The 21,877-nt window shown below is 44.7% G+C and overlaps 1 protein-coding gene and 1 long non-coding RNA gene across 2 annotated transcripts; one reads left to right on the top strand and one right to left on the bottom strand.

Annotated features, from left to right (window-relative positions):
* The first annotated feature begins 292 nt into the window (after positions 1-292).
* LOC118219642 (voltage-dependent calcium channel gamma-1 subunit-like) lies at positions 293-21,735 on the top strand. Its single transcript, XM_035402979.1, has 4 exons — positions 293-909; positions 13,004-13,078; positions 17,707-17,844; positions 19,716-21,735. Exons 1-4 carry the CDS (start codon positions 669-671, stop codon positions 19,946-19,948), a joined length of 687 nt encoding a protein of 228 aa, XP_035258870.1. The 5' UTR covers positions 293-668; the 3' UTR covers positions 19,949-21,735.
* Positions 16,634-17,737, bottom strand: LOC118219681. The gene is made up of 3 exons (XR_004763817.1): positions 17,656-17,737; positions 17,190-17,355; positions 16,634-17,088 (listed from the first exon to the last, which is right to left on the bottom strand). It is a non-coding gene; the product is annotated as an uncharacterized LOC118219681 (long non-coding RNA).
* Positions 21,736-21,877: the final 142 nt, after the last annotated feature.

Here is a 21,877-nt window from a genome sequence, read left to right on the forward strand (position 1 = left end):
AACTCATGAAAAGGCCAGACATAGACTCTCCACTACTTTGAACCGAGTGAGAGTTTAATATGAAGAACTGACAAATTATATATGTACATGGAATAAAACGATGACTTTTTTTTTTTTTTTTTTTTTTTTTGCTGAATAATACAGAGCATTATCTTTAAAACTGACACTCACCCAACCCACACACATGTAACCTGAGAATCGCGCAGCCTGACATGCCTTGACTCACGGAGCACATTAATAGCAACAGAACCCCACACCCAGGCCAGGCAGTCCGTGTGGTCATCAACTTTCCTGATGTACCTTAACAGCTGAAGTCTGAGCCACAGCCCCTGCTCTCTCAATGCAAACGCAGCGAGAGAGAGAGAAAGAGAGGGAGAGGGAGTGTGTGCGCGTGTGGAGTCCGTGTGTGTGTGTGCGTAGAAAGAAAAAAAACTAGGGCACGGCTCCCTGGCCTCCTTTTTCAAACCAGAAGCAGAAATTTGTTGGGAGAGCGAGAAGGGCTGAAGAAACAGCGGGGAGTGTGAGGTTGTTGTTGAGGAGAGAGAAGCCCAGAAAACTCGGAAAGGTCCAGGAAGCCCGGCGCCAGAAGAGGGGGGATCCCTGTGTTGCGAAACGGAATCGAAAATACAAACGGGTGAAGCGGTCGATCGAACGAACGAGGGGCCACCATGCTGGAGGACAAGAGGACAAAGGTTAAGATCACCTTCTTCGTCATCCTGGTGGGCATCAGCTGCATGTTCACGGCGGTGGTGACGGATTACTGGGCGGTGCTCAGCCCGCGGGTGGAGAAGCTCAACACCACCTGCGAGGCGGCCCATTTCGGGCTGTGGAGGCTCTGCAAGAAGAGCATCTTCATCGTGGAGAAGGCCACCAAGGAGAAGGGCTGCGGCCCCATCAGCCTGCCCGGAGGTGAGTGACGCATCGCCATCGCCATCGCCGTGGGTTACGGCCCAACCGACGCACCCCTGAATGGCCGAGCTGTGGACGGAGCAGACGACTAAAGCGACAGTTCACCTTTTAAAAAAAAAAAAAAGCAGTTAATATGCCACGCAGAATATGGGTGGGTTCCGGTTCAGGTTCAGGTTCGGGTTCGGGTTACTTTATTTGTACCCGTAGGTAGATTTGGTTCATCCATCTTGACACGCAATATAGAAACAACACAGATAGCAGACAGTCATCACTAAAAACCAGTAAAACTAAAAGATAAAATAAATAAAATAACTGCATAGTCTTCAGGGTGCAGTCACACTCTTTAGATGACCATCTCTGTGCAAAAGGATCTACAGGCATCATTGCATTGGGAGCCTTACTCTTAAGCTGTATAACTTTTGGGGGTCAAATTTTTTCCAGGCAGCAGATAACTCTTAGGGTTTAATTGGCAGAAAGAGCTTTAGACATGTCATAACAAAGGTGAACATCAGTAATATCCTTAGCTCAGGACAGACTAGATATATCTGTATATTCATGAGCAAATGTCCAAACATGTCCCTCCAGCATAAATGTTAAAAGTTTTGGGTCCAGAGATGGGCATATTTTACAAAATACCCAAAGAACTGTAAATAAACTGTGAAATACTGGTGGAAAAAAGGTATTGCATTACAATTTGCATGTGTTATTTTTTAAATTCCAAAAGTACATTTGCGAAGGAAACCGAAAATCACTGCAGACTAAAACAATGATGCTGTGGTTTAAAAATAAAACGTAGCAGGCAATGTCTTCGTACATGAATTGTCAGATTACGAAGGTGATGCAACCAAGTTATCAATGTATACTTTTTTCAAGAAGCAGCTTTATGTATTTTTGAAAGCAGAGACGGTTACAGGTAGAGAGATCTGACCAAAGTACAGAAAGTGTCATGGTACTGAATGGAAGATTCGTATATGAGTTGACAGTCGGCCACCGTACAGCCTGGACCGCACACTCCGACGACAGCAACATGTATTTTGAGTACTTAAAAAAAATACTCCTGGTGTTTTTATTTTTTTTCAATGATCTCAATACAAATAGAAAAAAAAATATAAAGCAATTTAAGCAGTTTGTGATTCTAATTCATTTGCATTTCAAAAATACTGTCATTCTTTGCTTTTGTGTTCTGGAGAGTAATTAAAATGAGGTTTGCATTTCACGCTTCGACATTCGCCAGCTCTCCAAATACTCTTTTAGCAACTAAGTCCTATTCAATTCAAAGCATCCCCAGCGATATGGTTTAAATGGGGCTAGACCCTGATCCAGTGCCTTAAAATAAACTGCATGCTGACCGCAATTGTCAGTCACTGAGAAAACAAAAGTGAACTTGGCATTCATTCGCGACTGTGAGTAAAGGGAATACAATACATCATCATATTTTTTTTTTTTGATGTATGTAATATTAGATATGACAGGTGTTTGTTGCATCCCAGGGCAATATGTAAGTCTGTGCAGTGTCAAATAGGCACTCTGAGGCGGACGGGGGTGAGGGAACAGAATGGTACTTTGCCTGGAAAAGGATCAGTGCCAGTAGAAGCATAATCCGCTGTGTGCATTATTACTTGTTCAAACAGAAAATAAAAATGGCGGCGGAGGGGCTTCCAGTGGCAGTAAGATGGTTAGCGTACGGGTCGTGACATCATGTTAGAAGTCCGGCGTTCCACTCAGATAAACTCGGTGTGGCGCTGAGCTGTGTGAGGAATGGGTCCCGAATGTACCGGAAAAAAAAAACACCCACTGACAAAACGGCATGAGCCTCCGCCATTCATGCTTTCCAGCTTCTGCTGACAGTGGCACTTGAAAGAATGGGGTGTTGCCACCGGTCGCCCATCATAGAGCGGGGGGTGCGGTGGGGGGGGTGGGGGAAGGGGGTGAGGGGTTTTGGGGGGTTGGGGGGCAGGTGGTGAAGCCAGCAGCTGAGCCTCCTCGCAGCGTTGCTTCCCTCTTCCATCCCCACGGCTCGGCGAGGTGGAAGCCGCTCGCTTCCTCCGTCCGCGTCGCTCATAAAACAAGAACCGCTTCAAAGACCGAAGCCAGGTCTCCATGGCGCCGGACCGTGGGGAATTCCGACGGCGTCCAGCCGGTCGTTTGGGGCAAGGTGTAAAACGCCACTTGGCAGGGCCTGCTCGAGGGTCTCTTTTCTTTGTGCGGTTGCCATGAGAGGCATTCCCAGTAAAAGGTTGATCCCCCGCACAGCTGAAATGAAATGGAGGGAATTACCGCATTACCACACCGGCTGTTTTACAACCAACGTTATTCCAGTGTAATCAAACACCAAGTCGGTGGTGTAGATATCGTGTTGGCGTATTTATGAAAGTGTTAGCACATCTGCAAATATAAAAGTGTAAAGGCGCATCATTTCTATATGCCATTAATGTCTTCAGACAGTAAAGCCGTAGATCGTGAGCTTTGCCATTTTAACCCCTGAGTCAGCTCACTGTACACCAAAGAAAAGTGTGGCCTATATGATGGGCCCAAAGAAAAGGCTGGTTCTGCTTTGTTTCACCGAGAGTCGAATGTAGGATTATTGCTCTCCGGCAGAATTACAGTTAGAAAAACACATTTGTAACATACACAGGCACGGGTAAATTAAAAAAAAACACAGACACATACAGGTAACATGTATGTAGACACTGGCAAATACCAAAAAAAAAAAAATTTCATCGAAATTAAAACAAGATTCAATCTCTCCCTCATCAGTCACTCAGAATTTGTTTCGCCAGTTTCTGACTTTTGAAAAAGAGACAGAAAAGAAGGAGGGAGTTACTCAGCTCAGCGCTGGACTCGACGGCGTCTTGCGTGCGAGGGGACATGAGACCGAGGGGCCAGGATGTAAATAACCTTCTCACTGCTCTCCATCGGATGCCAGAATCCGGCTTGGCATCGGAGTGGTATTTAGGAAGGGGGCAACGCTCATGACCGGTCTCCCTTGAAAATGAGCTGTTTATTCTGCAGCAGGACCATATTTTCAGAGGCCTCAGTTAGGCTGGGCAGAGAAAGGCCGTGTTTTAAAATTCGGGGAATGGCAGTAACGTCAGGCAGACGTGGGGCTACGGTATCGGACCGGGGCGTCGGTGTAATGGGATCCCCGTGGACAGGCCAACGCTGAATTTAAAAAAAAAACAAAAAAAAAAACACAGCCACTTGCAACTGCGTGCTGAACGTGCACCAGAATGAAAATTTTTAAAAGTCTCCAACTTCTAGACTGTAAGTTCACTGGGCTCAGCTTCCTACTGAAGAATAAACCTGAATCTGAAATACTCTGAAATCTGAATAAATAAATAAATAAATAAATAAATAAATAAATAAATCTGAATACTAAAGTATGAACGTGTGAGTCCACCCCCAGATTCAGGATTGGTCGGAACAGTTCAGCGGTCTCGTGCAATTGGCTAGCGGAGGGATGTCAGGCGAGCGAGACGGTGAATTTCGAGAGCTTTGTGTCCCTTCTCGCACACCGTACGCGGCCCAGATGTGTGCGCACGCACGTCCGTCGGACCGAGTAAACAGCTGCTGGGGAGCGCCAGGCAGAAAGGCATCTCTCCCCGGAGTCTACGCCGCTCCATCTGAAGCGCTGGCAATGTCACACGATGTTTGTGCAGAGTGTGCGTGTGGAGGTGGGAGTTTGCCCCCCCCAGGGGCTGAAACACAACCGGGGTTCGGGGGTGGGGGGGGTAGGGTGCGGTGGCGGCCAAGGGTGGGGGGGTAAGAGGCTGAGAGAAAACTGGACTCTTGCAGTAACACGTAAGCACTGCTTCTGATAACACTGCAAAATGAAATGCGGTGAAAAGGCTTTACATTTTGGATTGTAAGCGAAAGACGAACGACTCCGAGTCCTTGACTTGAGTGAGTGAGTGAAGGTATGGATCGTCAAATTGAAGTTCTCTGTTAATTTCCCATTTCCCTGCTGTCTTTCTGTCTTTTGTGATGTGATGTGATGTTTCCCAGTATTCATCCAGCAGAAGCCAAAGTAATAAAAGTGCCTCACAATGTTACTGTTTCCACCCGCGAGGAATAACAGCTTGAGTCTTGTTAAAATCAAGCAACATAGACTTTGAAGTGATTCATCAGAACTGTGAAAACCCCCCACAGACAGACAATAATTTAAAAACAGTGTAATGCGCTGAGGAAACAGTGCCATGCCAAAATAATTCGGCCTAAGAGACTTTCCCCCCCCCCCTTTTTTTTTTGTGTTTGTTCACTGTCGAAGGCACCCAGTGGCGGTTAAATTTAGGCCTAGCAAATAGCCAGCTGTCCCGGGGAGCAGCAGGGAGGGAGTCAAGTGTGCACATAAGCTCAGGGCTCCTGTGACTGACAGAGTCAACTGCGGAGGCCACGCATAGCACCAGACCCCCAGGAGGGGCCCACGGCCACCCCTGTGAGATTATACCCCACCCCAGCCAGGGCCTGCCTCCCCAGACTAATCATTACCGGCCTTGTGCTGCTTCACACAGGTGTTAATCTGAAGAGAACTCCTTTCACAGCTCTGTCAAACTATCCCCCCCCACCCCCACACACCAACCCAAAAACCTAACCCCTCCCAAAGGTGTTCAGATGCTTGCATCTTCAGATCAGGCTGGAGTGTCAGTAGGTGTGGGTCGCGTTAAATAGAGATTACATTGATTACATTTTTTTTTCACAGACGTTGGCCCAAGCTAACACTTTTTCTCTTAAACCCGTCTTGTTTCCCTCCTCCCACCTGTCTGGGCATTAGCATTGGCTCTGCTCCCGGCTCCCAGCATTTCCAGTGTGAAAGAACATCCTCACAGGTGTCGTTAGATGAAGCAGGCAGAGTGAATACAGTGGCAGAAAAAAGGGCGTTTACCCAACTTGCTTTAGCAAAGACGATGACAATCAGCAGCTGCTGACGAGCGTCTCTCGCGGCACACCTGCACTGCTGATTAAAGGGGTGAAGGCGGGGGATTTCAGTTTATCCGTCCGTGCCCACTCAACCTCGACAAGAACCCCGCAATGGACACACCCATTCACATTCACACAGGCCCCTGCATATGTGTGTGCACACACACGCACACACACACACACACAATCAGACATACTCACACACACACACACACACACACACAATCAGACATACACACACACACACACACACACAATCAGACATACTCACACACACACACACACAATCAGACATACTTACACACAAACACACAGACACACACACACACACACAATCAGACATACTCACACACACACACACACACACACCCAGACATACTCACACACACACACACAATCAGACATACTCACACACACACACACACACACACACACACACAATCAGACATACACACACACACACACACAATCAGACATACTCACACACACACACACACACACACACACACACAATCAGACATACACATGCACACACACCGACACACACAAAACACACAAATAGAGAGAGAGAGAGAGAGAGACAGAGAGACAGAGACAGAGAGAGAGAGACAGTGAGAGAGAGAGAGAGACAGACAGACAGAGAGAGAGAGAGAGAGAGAGACAGACAGAGACAGAGAGAAACAGAGAGAGAGACAGATAGAGAGAAACAGAGAGAGAGAGAGACAGACAGAGAGAGAGACAGTGAGTGAGAGGCAGAGAGAGAGAGAGAGAGAGAGAGAGAGACAGACAGAGAGAGAGACAGTGAGTGAGAGGCAGAGAGAGAGCGAGAGAGAGACAGACAGAGACAGAGAGAGAGAGAGACAGACAGAGACAGAGAGAGAGACAGTGAGTGAGAGAGAGAGAGAGACAGACAGAGACAGAGAGAGAGAGAGACGGTGACAGACAGTGACATTCCCCTGGTATCACAGGGCTCTTAGCAGGTTTGCCTCTCTGCGCCGTTTCGCCCATTTTGCGCTGACCCATGATCTCGTGGCCTCGTGGCTACTGTGCTCCGGCTCCGCCCACACGCTTGACCCCGGCGGGACAGGTGAAACCCCCGTCGAGCGCGGGCCAGGAACCGCCGGTCGGTCTCGAACCGCTGCGGCAGGACAGCCGCGCGGACCGACTAATCCAGCCAGCTGACAAACAGTCTATTTCGAGGGCGCGCTGCTGAGCCTTGGAGGTACGGGCCTCATTCTGTAATGGCGATGAATCACTCACTGTGACCCTCTCGAACAAGTGCGTGACTAAACCCTTCACACAGGAGTGAGTGGCCCTTTTGGAAAAGGGGATTCATCATGGCTGTGGGTGTTTGGAAACCACGCCATAGTTAGGGTGTCAGGACCTTCTCCATCACACTCAAATGAACCTGGCCTCGTTTGTTTACAAGTATGACAACTACATCAGTCACTGAACTGCACACTTATGTCTAGCTCCTATGGTATTTGCTTACTGTGGGAAATGCATTTTTTGTGAGTCGCTTTGGCTATAAGTGTCTGTTGAATGACTAAATTGTAACATCTGGTAATTTATACCTTTGTACTTGTTGTGAACATTGCGATCAAGCTTCTGCATTACCCTTATTGGTCAAGGACAAAGGACATGTGTGGTAACTATGTTTGTTCGTGTAAGTTGCCCTGAAGTTGCCCTAAAATAAAAATAAAAAATTAGGGCAACTTCTTTACAGCTTCAATTTGATTACTTTGGAAAAGCAATACAGAGAACTGTTAAATATATAAAATAATTTTATGATGCTTTATATAGTTTAGAACTGAGTTATTGTGTTTTTAAAAGAACGAATAAATAAGCCAAGTTAAACAGGAATCCAGGCATACAGATCGAGTAAACTAAGAGAAACACTTCCAGCACTTTGACTTGATGACACATGATTTTAAAATTTAAAAAATTGTGAGTGGCATGTTCAGGTATGAACCAACACCACACACTGTACAATAACACAACCCGAATATAACACAACTGGAATATAACTTGACTAAACATTCACGACTAAATATTCAGGGCAGTGAATGTATCTCTAATTTAAACCATGGCAGCCACAAATAGCACTCATTTGGGAAATGGTTTCAGATAATAAGAAATATTTCACCTTAAGCTAAAACTATTTTACAAGTCTCTTGTTAATTATTCGGTAATAAATCCAGAAGTTGACGCCACACACTACAAACTCATCATCCAAGAACAGGCCAAGGCCAAACATCATTTTAAGGGCTTGTTTATTCTTTTAGAAAACAGGTGATAATATTATCATATATATAAATGATGACATTTCTGGTAATAAGTAGGCTCCTGACAAGTGTCAAGATTTTCGTGGCTTTCACAGGAAGTGAGTGAACTGTCAAAAACTGTTAAAAAAACGGTTTTAAAGCCTCATCCAACACAGCAAACAACATTAGAAAAAAAATCTGCTCAATTAATGACTAATATGGCCACTTTTATCTCTATTTTTTTTTTTTTCTATTTTCTGGCAACTGTTTATCTAAATTATGGAGGGAAAAAAACTTAAGGAGTTCTAGCGCACGTTTGCTAACTGCACTGCGTCAGGCTAGCGAAATGAACCGTGGCCTAAACCCGTGCGAATCGCAGAGTGCAGCTGTCACGACAATTTATGTCCGGGCTGCAAAAAAGGTCGCAATGCATTCTAAAACAGCTGCTATAGCCGTTGTGACGTCGTTAATGTTTCATTACAGCGTCGGTTTCGATCGCGACCACAACATTTATTTTGCCTTTTTTGTATAGCTATTTCCGTGGATAAAATTGCATTTATTATTATTATTATTATTATTTATTGGTAAAAACATTTACTTCATATCCAGGGAAGATAGCCAACTGCTTGAAAGTTAGATTACGTGTCGCCGTTTACTGATACGATTGTATTTTGGGCTGAAAAATAACCCGTTAAAACCGGAGAAATTGCTGAGTTGTCTTAGAATCTTCCTCGCAACACAATGCATCAAGGCTGGCAGCGTCGGCATAGCAACCGACGCTGTAACGAAACGTCAACTACGTCACAATGGCTCTAGCAGCTGTTTTAGAATGCATTGGGTCACCCGGACCTTTTTTGCAGCCCGGACATAAATTGGGGTGACACAGCCTTTGGATGTCACTGTGGACAGCAATCCTTCATTGAAGATTTGTTTCAAGGGCTTTGGTCTGAACAGCCTGTTGGCAGGAGCCCTTGTGATTCTGCTGCTGCTGTGATGTGTGGAAATTGCATCATCCGGCCAAGTCTACACACGATTGTGGGGATTGAGCCAGTGATGTGATAGACAGCATCACTTGGGTTGTGTTAATAAAAGTGTAAGAGGGGGGTGAGGGGGGTGCAGTGTGTTGGAGGTGGGGGGGGGGGGGGATTAGGTGATAATAAATCAATGGAGCAGGCGGAGCAGCCACATAATTAAGATAATGAACATAATAGCAAGACTAAATGTCTCCACTAACAAACCTGCAAGGTCAATGACATGGCCAAAGAGGCTAGTGGAAATGAATAATGTCCATCTCCGTTTTGGACGTGACAAGCCAAAGTTACCTTCATCATCACTGCAGAGATCTGGCGGTTTGTCATCATTTACACTGCAGCCAATGATATGAAAAGAAACAACATGAGTCAATGTTTCAAATTTTGTTGGAATAATCCAAGGACTAGTTTTCAATCAAATCTCTTACACTCTGTCTGTGTACACATTGAATGCCGCCATGGCCAAAATATACACTGGTACACACACAAACACACACACACGCACACACACACACACACACGCATCATGCACACACACACACACACACAAATACATAGACCTACACACACATGCACACGCACACACACACACACGCACAGTACATACAAGATCCTAACATTTGTTCCTCTTTCAGTAGCACATGACACCAAACAGTGATAGAAAGACAGCTGTCAGTTGCACGAACATATGGCAACAGAAATGAGGCCAGGCTGCAGTGCACACACACACATGCGCACTCACACACACACACACGCACGCACACACAAACACAAACACACAAACACACACACACACACACATACAAACACAAACATACATATGCACACACGCGCACACACACACACACATACAAGCACAAACATACATACGCACACACGCGCACACACACACGCGCATGTACGCGCACACACACACACAAACACACACACACACATACATACAAGCACCACACTGAATTCCCACAGAGGCCAACCGCAGACAGCTTTGTACAGTCATTCCAAGGGCAAGCCCCCTGAGACTCCGAGCTCATAGCATAGTTCTGGAAAGAGAGGCATCCTTGTACCTGCAGCTCTGAAACTGAGGGAAGAAGCTATGGGGATTAAACCTGTGCTTCTCACGCCACAGAACACCGCGATGCTAATCTGCCATTAGCACACTCCTCCTCAGAGACCTCGGGCAGCCTCTGGCTCCTACTGAGAGACGAGGTGTATAACCGCTATCATGGGGCAATAAAAAAAAAAAAAAAACTATTTTGGGGCTGCGTGCGGAAGAGCTCACAGGCGACACTGACACCGCTGTGTTTCAGCGGGAAACGTCAAAAAAAATAAGAGCAAATTCGGGGGACGGGAGGCACCGCTGTGTCAGACCCCTCCCCCCCCTCCACCCGCGCCTCAACTGACAAAGCACAGACAAGCCTGTTGCTAGGTAACGTCTTCTTTTTCTCTTTCTGATGGCGATTCTCCGGCCTGAGTCACCGTCACAAATAGCTCTTCTGTCTGTGCTGTCCATGGGCTGAAAATAAATAAATAAATAAATAAAAAGCATGCTTTTTTTCTTTTTTTTTCTTCTTCTTTTTTTTTGTTGAAATCTTTGGGAATGCTGTCCTGAAGCATTTCCCTCGGCGCGGGCCTTTTGGCCGACGTTTCTCAATGAAACCAGACCCGACAAACGGTGGTGTTAGGGGAAGCTGTGATAATGAGCTATAAGCAAAAAGGCAGAGACTATTTTCATTCAACGCAAAAAAAAAAAAAATACAATAGCGGGTTTGAACAGAAGTCAAATGATGCATTACACTGATTTTAAAGTTCCCGTGTCTCATATTTGTGCGTTGAGCTAGAAGCTTGATCTGAGGCAGAGCAATCACCAAAGCCGTCTCCAAAGCACTCCTCGGAGATGTGAAATGAATGCACCTCAGCAGGCGGTAGTCGGAAAGGATGAGAACGTGTCTTAACGTGACAACCTGCATCGTGGCGTGTGAGGAGTTACATGCGCTGTCTCTCCCCCGTTGCACAGCAAGACAATTAGGTTCAACGCTTTTGGAAATGTCACACCTCACATTTATGTGCTGCAGTTCAAGGCCTGTGTAGGGTAGATTGCCAGGTATGAAGAAAGCACTTGTGTCTGCTTTTTTTTACGTGTGTAATCTGGATTTGCGGATGGCTGTTTCAGAATCTACAGTAACCGTGGCATCAAAGCATATCCCTTCTGAACCGTTGATGTCAGATTCCATGCACGTGCGCGGCATTAATGTTAAGCAATGCCTTAATCCCGGAGGTTTAGCACTTTCCCGAAAACATACGCTAGCCGCACAAGCTGAGAGACGAGTCTCTACAGTATATTGCTCTCTGGCAGTCACACATACAGTACAGCGTCCAGGAAGACATCCCATGGAGGTAATACCAAGGGAACATGGTAGGATATTAATAAAGGGCTTGTGGAGATGTCCGTGAAGCACTTGTGAAGTAATTTTGCTCTTTCACTCTTTTGAGACGGAATCCTCTTTATGATTTGACAGAAAGTGGGGGAAAAAAGGCCTATTGCACTTATCTGAATATACCGTAGGTGAAATCTCATGATTCTTACTGATGTGCAGCGCTAGTATGTACAGGTATGCATGCTATGAGGGTGTGTGTTGTGCTGCGTTATGTCAGTTCGACAGTCATGCTTCCAGCTCCCCTTCTTGTAAATTAATTAAACTGGATTCTGTCCCAGACCATTTTGCTTTTCACGACCACGTTGCCGAAAGTTACTCCATCAGCTATACGTCATTGGTATACAGCATCCTAACAGAGTTCTCGCAAACAGTTTACTTTAAATTGATGGTTGCTTCTTATACTGGCTCAAGAGATTTAAAGATGATGACAATTTTTTTTTAAAAGAAAGGAATACACTACTCCTGATGATTTTTTTTCTGTCTGCTCACCAAATGAAATCTCAAATGGAAATTAATATGGATCATAGCAGATTTTATTGTATCTGCCATCAATGCAAAACAGTCATTGTGTGCATGTGAAATTCATGTCATTAAAATAGTGTCATGTGCAAAAGTAATGACATGAATTTCACATGCACACAATGACTGTTTTTCAGAATAGTATTAGCACTTTGACAAGAACATACATTGTCCATAGATTTCTCGATGATTGCTCTAAACTAAAGAATGCAGAGCTATGATTGTTTACACATCAACTGTGATCACCTACTCAACCTGGGAATGGGGAACCATGAAAATGTAAAATGTAAAAAAACAGACACAAATCCTTCCTGAACATGCACTGGGCCCTCCACCCCCCTTTCCCAGCCCTGTTTGGTCGGACTGGGTTTATTTGCCGAGCGGATGTGTGGACGGGGACCCCAGGGACGGACGCTCGATTAGCATAGCATAGCATAGCATAGCGTAGCACCTTGGAGAGCCCACAGGCTCCTGCCACGCTTTCATCTGCGAAGGCAGGGACCAAAAAAAACAAGACTGGGACAACGCCCCGGTGAATTCCGTCTCTTAGCACAACGCCGAGGGCCGGGTTTCGGCATACCGACACCCCTCTGGAGTCCACTTTAGACACGGGTTCCTCTTCCCTAAGAAGACATTAGCTTCCCAAAAAAAAAACTCCGACAGGCGTCCACGGCACGGCTAATACATTCTAGAACAGGATTTTTTTACGGAATCTTTTGAAAAAAATATGAGCTAGCTGCCCACACAGCAGATGAGCTCGGGGGGGGGGGGGGGGGCAGCGTAGCGGCGCAAACGTACAGTTATTCTCCCCAGAGAGACGCCTGTGAACCGCATCTGTAAACAGGGGAAAGGCCCGGAAAAAGAACGCTGGCAGTGCCGAGCCATGTGATCCCTCAGATGTAACGCCCTCTCTTCCTCTCTCCTGCAGACTACAACTGCTCCTACTTCAAACACTTCACTCCCGGGCAAGAAGCGGAGGTTTTTGAAGTGAAAACTCAGAAAGGTAAGTGCCCCCCCCCCCCCATCTTCCCCCCTTCCCCCCGCCCTCTACCAGTCCACATTCCGGTTGGCCATGCTCAACAATCTGTCTGAAGAAGCCCTTATAAAGATATGTAAGACGAGCATAATTATATTTATTGCGTGGGCTATTGTACTGTCAGTCCTGATAAAGGTTTATCAGAAAATATTGCCTTTTAAGTTCTTTTTTTTTCGCAACTACATATATTTTTGAAAGAACGAGGAGTAAAAATTATTCAGTCTTCTGATCTACCAGCTGGCCAAAATTTTCTTTTAGCAGTGCAGATATACATTTAATTCATATTATAACAGTGACACTCAGCTTCCTTTCACTAAATGAGGTACTTAATAATACCATTAATTCCACTTGCATGGCAACAGAAAAAATATATATATGATCTCTGTTCTTTAAACCTTCTAGTGCGATAGAATAGTCTCTAACTCAATATAGTAATTACTCGAACTAGATCATTGTAACTGATTTTAACTGCTTTGAAGGATTCTTAGTCACAGCAAGAATACCTGGAGCATACACTCATTATCCTTCATCTTACCAGCTAAGTCCCATTGAGATTCACATCTTTTTCGCAATGGACACTTAGGCAAATACAAGTACGAGCAAAAGTGCTGAGTCACAGTATAATAATGTACACACAAGGACGCTGTCATGAAACAGAACTAATGACACGCCATTACCAAAACAGGCAGATAGCAAGCTGATAGTCATCATGGAATGAAGCAAGTGCACACCTCGGTTATGGCACTGTGTTTAAAATCGCCCCGTCCCCAAGGAATGAGAGCATCGATCTGGATCTTTCGCATGAACTCTCAGCTCCAACCACTGCTCGCTACAAAGCCTAAGATGCGGGGATGAGCCCCCAGCCCGGCGTCCTGTCCTTCATCTCTCAGATGCAACGCTAGCGGCAGGCGGGGGTCGGATTAGTCGCGGTGTTCTGTTCGGGATTTCCACGTTGCCCTGGGTTTCAGGAGGACGGGCAGACCTCGCGGGCAGACCTCGCGCTCCAGCTGCCAGCGTCGGCGGAATTCCTGGCGACAGGGGCGACACGTGACGCCCGCCTCGCCGCCCGCGTCCGTTCGCCCGTCAGTAATTCGCGGTTCGCCCCTTCCGTGCCCGGCTCAGGCGCTCTGCTACTAAGCTACTACACATGATAAGCAGAAGCATGTTAGCATGTTTCTGCGCGTGTCGCACACGGACCGCCAGGCGTAATGCGGACCGAAGGCGCTGCTCCCGACGTGAAGCGCTGTCAGGCTCGATAACCAGGGGGTGTAAATCACAGCCTGGGTTTTTGTGCGTTCCCTCCAGCTCGCGGGGAGCCCTGGAGTGGCATAGGCTTCATCAAAAATGCAGCATCCGCAATTTCCCATCCATTCCACTCCCATCTTTATCCCTGTCCTGGCCACTGGGTCTTTAATGCAAATAAAATGAATGAATGAAAAGATAAAACATGAGGCCAAGGGCATATTTTTAGCCCAGAACCATTATTATTACAATTATTAAAATTAGTGAAATTACAGCATTTGTTGTTTTACGCTTGATGCTGTCACTGTTGGACAGTACTGGGACAGTGCAGCATATTCACACTTACAACCAGCCTGTTGTTGTTTCCACAACACTGACTTCAAATAGAAATGTGTAAATGCTTAATATGCAAAATACAAAGTGTAAAAAAAAATGTAACCCAATATAATTTATATTTGGAAATGAAGATACCTTTTCTAGTGCCTCTGTATTTTATGTATATATCTCACAACCATGTAGTTTGGACATGACCCCGATTTGTCTAATTCAGTAGTAATGTGTCACAAATAAAATCCATTGAAATTAAACTATCAATCACATGTTTTTTTAGAAAGTGTATTGTCTGTACAGGACACATTCTTTGAAACAAAACCATCCATCACAAGGCAGATTGAATTTGTAAATCATACAGAACGTGACCCAGAAAGCTCATTAGTGCATACAGAACCGACACAGAAAGAAATGCAAAATGCTTTTCATCCAGAGCAACCGGATCGTTTTTTTTTATCCAGCCTCATTACATCCATCTAACAATCATTTATGGGCACCCCGAGACGGCCAAGCCACGATTGCACAATGTGTGGAGAACACGGTGGTTGTGTTTGTACTCGGGATTCAGTGTAATGAGAGCGCACAGTCTTGAGAAGTGACATCCGCATTAAGTAACGTTCCCAGAAGCAGAGACGGAGGTGTGCCACGTTCGTTTGGACCCGGGAGCGCCCCGCGGAGGACGGCGGTGGTCTGCTTCGGTTGCGTAACAGACATTGATCAAAGTCTCCCAAGAACATCCAATCCTGTCCAGCCCTATCCGGTCACACGAACCACCAGCATTTATTTCTCACATCGCTGTCTGTCAAAACAGCTTTTAAAAGCAATCCCTCTTTCTGCTATCAAAGACCTTCTTTTTTTTTTGCTTTGTTTTCCTGTGCAGCATGCGTAGCCAGTCACAGATTAACGCAAGATGAATGCAAGTACTGGCCCATGATTGCCCGCAGACAGGAGCCAGGAAATATGGGGTTGGATTGGCTTGTCATTTTCCTTTTGACATCTGATTTCTCCAGCAAAGCTGTTTTCTTGAACACTATCTTTGAGGTTCGCCAAAGATGTGCGATTACAGCTCATTTAGGGTTCCCTGGCAATACCACTCTTAAATTCGGCACCGTGTTTTGACTACGTCAGAAGAGGACGATCACGTGTTGCAATTAAATGCAAATAAATGGACGTTTGCTTTAGGCAAGCGGAATATATTAACACGTCAATGTCAACAGGATATGGTTACAATGTGAAAATTTAAAATGTTTCAGCCCAATTCTAGGCCTAGGGTCCAATTTTTGGCTATGGAGCAACAGCAGCTACTGTATAAAAGCTGAAAAATAAAACAGCATGCAAAAATCAAGAACCAGCTACATCAAAAAAGCAAGTAATGACGCAACAGAAAATGTGCCTGTGCACACTGTATTGACTGTGCAGTATAACTTCTTGTTGCATGCTTGTTGAGGATTTAGGTTTCTGACTTGAGAGCATACATTTCCTTTGACTGATCCGACTGTATATTACTTTTTCCAGGATCAAAACTAGTCGTGACTGGAGTGATTCTTTCCAATCATATAATGATGTATGTGCCAAAATGGGTTTTTATTAGTCACAAATAGACACAATGCCTTGATTCTCCCTGCCTTGTTTTATCATCAGTTCAGTTGTCAATCAATGTAACATAACATGATTTTAGCCCTTTTAAAAATGGCACACCCGGTCATACAATTAATATCAACAACACTGACAGGAAGAGAACACGGTTGTGCTGTGCTTCGGTTTCATTTTTTTCAAAATGGAGGCTTTTGACAAAAGAGCAGCTGGTGGAAGGTCAAGAACAGGAAGCCCGTCTTCCCCGTCACAACGAGATATTCCTCCAAAAAAAAGCGGAACACCTTCCACATCCCCCGTTTCTCTAATTCTCAACACCTTCAGCAATCACCTGCATCGAGGTGCCGGTGTCCCGCGTTCCCCGTCTGCAGTGGAGGTGACTCGATGAATCAATGCGGGACATTGATGTCTGCATGCTCGACATTTTAATTAGAAATCATCAATTCTTCCTCCGTCTGAGATTTAAGTCTGATTAGCTCTGTAGTAGCTGCTGCATTTCTATTCCGTTACTGTGCCAAACAATACAATTCTGGATTCTCAAGCAGTTTGTTAAGTCTCATTAATAGATGCTGCCCAAACTGGTCCCCCGCTATTTTTAGCACAAATAACCAATATAATATTTATACTTTTCAAACGGCACTACATTTTTTTTTTTTGTGACTCTTTTCAGGGTTGGTTTCCCAAAACTGTCACTTATGGTTAGGAGGCGCCACTCGAAACAGCTGCGGGTGATGATGCCCAAAATCACACCGTTCCGCTTCTGTCCAGATCCAGCTGTGCATCATTGTGTTTTCCCGCAAAGCCAACTTTGCCTGTGACAAAAGTCAAGTTTACAAAGCGTTTCAATTTTCATTTTAATGGATCCGTTTTCACGGGTCAATTTCCATTTTGAGAATCACGGTTCAAAAAATACCTCGTCTGCTGGTGTAGAAACGGGCCGCAATAATCTCTGCAACGTCTACAGAACACGCGCTCACGAGCTGACGTAGGTTCCCTAAGTCGCACAGTGACGGAGGACAGCCGGCCTCCCGTGGCCAAAGATGCGCTCTGGGATACACGTTGATTGTTCCATGCGTGTGCTTGGGGAGTTATCATAAGATAGCATAGCATAGCATAGCATAGCATAGCATAACATAACATAACATAACATAACATAACATAACATAACATAACATAACATAACATAACATAGCATAGCATAGCATAGCATAGCATAGCATAGCATAGCATAGCATAGCATAGCATAGCATAACATAACATAACATAACATAGCATAACATAGCATAGCATAGCATAGCATAGCATAGCATAATGTTACACGAGAACAGGCCATGCAGCCCAAAACTGCTCGTCTATTCCTACCACTAAGCTGTACTTACCGTCACACCGCTGGCTGTTCTGTCTCACTCTCTCGCGGATGTCCCTTACAGAGTACAACATCTCGGCGGCCGCCATCGCCATCTTCAGCCTGGCCTTCATGATCCTGGGAACGCTCTGCATCCTGGCGTCCTTCGGGAAGGGCAGGGACTACCTGCTGAAGCCAGCCGGAATGTTCTACGCCTTCGCAGGTAAGGCAGGGGCGGGGGGAAGATCCACACGAGGGTCTCATCTTCTTTTTCTACTATAATAATAATAATTATAATAATAATAATAATAATAATAATACATTATTATTATTATTATTATGGGGCTAAGGACCATATGTGCAGACATTATTATTATTATTATTATTATTATTATTATTATTATTATTATTATTATTATTATTAACAAAAACCAACCAAATCAGGCAGGACTGAAGGGAACTTTATAGTTCACCTTAAAAATGAATGCTATACATTTCTTACCTTGAGAAAGGTCTTACAAAGGTCCTTTGGCTCAACAGTGACAGCTCTCCACTTCATATTTTCACAAGACTATAACAGGAACTATTTCGATCTTAATTTTTCATGTGAACTGTCCCTCTTTTTGTTTTAAATGAAAGACAAACAGTCCACCCTCCTGATGTACTTGTAACAAGATGTGTGACACCCCTGGGAGGTGTTTTCTTCCAGTCTTCTGTGCTCAGGCAAAAAAAAACTCAAAAACAGACTCGCTCACTCTCTCTTGGTGTGTGCCCCCGGTCTCGGCCCCACGCTGTGGAGAGGAATCGCACCTCTAAGGGCAGATTAGTTAGCACAGCCCAGGTGCGCGTGCCGTCACCACCGGTACGATAGGCGTGGCCGAGACCAATCGGTTCCACCGGACCGAGCGCCGCAGGATTTTTTCCATCTCATTCGGACGAGGAGGAAAGCAGAGAGGGTTACAGACAGAGATGGGATCACGGTACAGAAATGAGGGTGCCGTGATGGAGTCCCAGTCACACACAGGAACTCATTTGGTTGGGCTAAAGGTTGGCCGCCCGACAAATTGTGCTTACACGGTCTCCCCTGTGATCCTATTCACAGCAACTCAGACACACAACGTGGCTCGTCCGGGCCCACAAGGTTACACAAGTGTTACAGCAGCGCTGTTGTTCAGACATCTTAACTTTATAAAAGCCATACTTGACATGGATCTGTAGAGGTGTAAAACCGGCACACATATGTATGTCCTCATGCTGGTATTAGTGCTAATAACACGTGTTAAGTCTACCTCGTTGGGCTTAACATCTCGAAGACATCCGTCATATCAACATTCATGAAGCCATCACTGATATTCTTAGAATGGGCATCTTTAAAATGTATTAAACATTGACTTTTCCAATGAAACAATATAGCCACAATAAAGCCAAAAAAAACCCATTAACCCCATCGCAAATATCACCACAAAACACATGCAATGAAAGACACCGAAACATGTAACAGTCACTGAGCAAAAGTGATGACAGGGATGTGCATATATCCATTTTGGACTCATAATCCCAAATATAATACGTGAGAAGACGTTTGTCATCAATACGAACAGCAGTAAAACCAACTGCAGCCGTGGAAAAACTCTACAAAGCCCTACACATTGTAAAAGTACCGGTTATGAAAAGCATCAGCAAAAATGTTTTGTACAATGAACTCCGATGTCACCAAAAAAACAAAGAGAAAGGCAGTGAAACTACGCAAAACAATCCTAAATGTTTTTTCTAAAAAGGCGCAGAGTGTAATACTGAAGGTTGACTGTATTTATAGATGTTCCGAGACATTGTGAATTTAGCAACATAGCATCTATCACAGCCACCCTTTCCTGCATCATTTCCGATATAAACCACTTACTGTTGCTTACCGCACAAGAAAGAAAAAAAAAAACAATTACGTAAACAAAGGCTTGCTGTTTTTTGGGTTCAGACTCAGCGAGCGTAGCGCCATGAAAAAAAAAAAGAAATGAGAAGATGTTCGTTAATTACACTGAAAGCGAGCGTTAGATTATCTCTGTTTAACGATCGCGACATGCTCTGCTTCCTTATCAGGACTCTGCACTATAATATCGGTGGAGGTGATGCGGCAGTCCGTGAAGCGGATGATCGACAGCGACGAGACCATCTGGATCGAGTACTACTACTCGTGGTCCTTCGCCTGCGCCTGCGCAGCCTTCGTCCTCCTCTTCCTCAGCGGGATAGGCCTCCTCTTGATTTCCATGCCGCAGATGCCCCGCAACCCCTGGGAAACCTGTATGGACGCCGAGCCGGACCCCATCGAGTAACTGACAGACCGACAGACCGACCGACAGACAGACAGACAGACAGACAATAGCAGCTACTGCATTGTTGTTTCTGTGATGATCACAATAAGTTACACGAGCAGGTCACTGAGGAGTAATCCGATGTTTTTTTTAGGAAGTGACAAAAAAATAAATAAGATGCTCAACTATTTCAGACGCGTAATTTCAACAAGAAATCATCATGAACTGATATCTTAAGTTTAAAAGCGAATAACTTGGTTCTACATACTGTGTGTTTAGTGTGAAGTTTCTGTACAGTCATGTCCCATTTGTAACTGAAAAGGTTCTCATGCTTCGTGGCAATGAAACTGTTGTATTAGTTTTTGCCCTCAGGCAGCAATCCTCCGATATTTTTAAGTCTGATATGGAGATATTTCGTTAAGAGCAGAAAGAACCATATAAAAAATGTAGAATGTAGTACATAGGGGGTGTAACACAAAATGTAATTTAACGCAAAACTGTAGGCGCCCGTTCAATGTCACACAATGTGCTCACAGTACGGTCGCATGAGTATGAAGTGCTGGTAAGGCTTTTGGACAAAACTGAATGCTGACACGATCCACAACGGAGTTGTTTTCTTTTCAAGCCATAGAAAAAGGGCTCATTTTATACACGTTATTTCACCTCTCAATGACTAGCAGGGCGAAAGGAAGAATGGCACCTAGCCATACTGAGTCAACAGAGGCAGGGAATGAGTGGGACAGTACAGGCCTGTTTCGCTTCGGTATTTGAGGAAACCGTTCTGAATGCTAATGCTCAGTCCTTCTGAAGCGTTCAGTGCTTGTGCAGCGATGTTGGACAGGGTTCAGCGTTTGCAGGTGTTCATAAAAAGCAAGAAAATTCAAGGGTTTTTTTTTTTTTTTTTAGAGAAGACAAGTGAACATAATTCCTTTTCTCTCCCCTCCTTTTTCAGAAATGTCTTTACTGGTGAAGCCAACCGTTCTCATGTTTTTGTGTGTGTTTTGTTTTCTTTTTTTTTTTAAAGAGTCTGCCTTCAATTCCAAATTATTTGACCACTCTGTATCAAGGGTGTTTATCTAAGGCTGTTTTTATCAGCCTGAACCATTTCTCCACACTTGGGACAGAAAAATAAACAATAAGAAATCTTAGCTAGGGAAAGATCTTCAGGTTTCTTTAAAAAAAAAATTTAAAAATACACTTAAAAAATGTTAATCCCATTTATAAATCCTCAGCTTACAGATAATGGCTCAACTCACTCCATTCTCAATACTTCATTTCCACACGGAAGAGCAGAACACACAATTGGTCCAAACTTCTGAGCAGTCATCTCTCCCCCCCCCCCCCCCCCCCCCCCCCCCAAACAAAAAAAAGGAGAATACAGAAATGGATGCACAGGCTCACTTAAATAGTATATTCTTTGTGTATGGGAAGGTATTGCTTTTGTATTATTCAACAGTAGCGCTGTTCTGTCCGCACAGATTATTTTGATGCAGTAATATAGGCTATGCCAGTTCCCCCCAACAAGCTACCCAGGCCCTGATGCCTTTTCTCCCTAGATGATATTTATTTGAATAGAGGGGAGGGGGGAACTGAAAACGATATATAAGGGTCAGTGCGCTTCAGAAATGGAAGGATAACGCCGTTAGAGAGGTCACAGCTGTCTCTCTGTACACCATTAGGATTTCAGCCAATAGGGAATAAGCATAGACTTTTGTCAAAGTAGACTCTTCTTTTGGGATGTGTACATGTTATGAACTAACCGCGCAAGCGGATGTATTTTTAATTAAAATAAATTCATTGAAACCATGCATTCTTTTTTCTTTTTCTTTTTTGTAAATGCTGCATCTCGATGACACCACGGCAAAGCCGACACACAAGCAATAATGACGTTGCTTCATTTTGAGCGTTATTTTACGTTGGCGTTGCTGAGGAGGTCGGCGCGGACGGCGC

This window comes from Anguilla anguilla, chromosome 2, assembly GCF_013347855.1.
Source record: "Anguilla anguilla isolate fAngAng1 chromosome 2, fAngAng1.pri, whole genome shotgun sequence".
NCBI classification, from domain to species: domain Eukaryota; kingdom Metazoa; phylum Chordata; class Actinopteri; order Anguilliformes; family Anguillidae; genus Anguilla; species Anguilla anguilla.

What these genes read in the sequence shown, in the direction of transcription:
- LOC118219642 (XM_035402979.1), top strand. Translation starts at nt 669, where the DNA reads ATGCTGGAGGACAAGAGGACAAAGGTTAAGATCACCTTCTTCGTCATC. An exon ending in CCCCATCAGCCTGCCCGGAG is followed by an intron (nt 910 to 13,003) that starts GTGAGTGACGCA and finishes TCTCTCCTGCAG; the next exon opens with ACTACAACTGCTCCTACTTC. An exon ending in AATGTTCTACGCCTTCGCAG is followed by an intron (nt 17,845 to 19,715) that starts GTAAGGCAGGGG and finishes CTTCCTTATCAG; the next exon opens with GACTCTGCACTATAATATCG.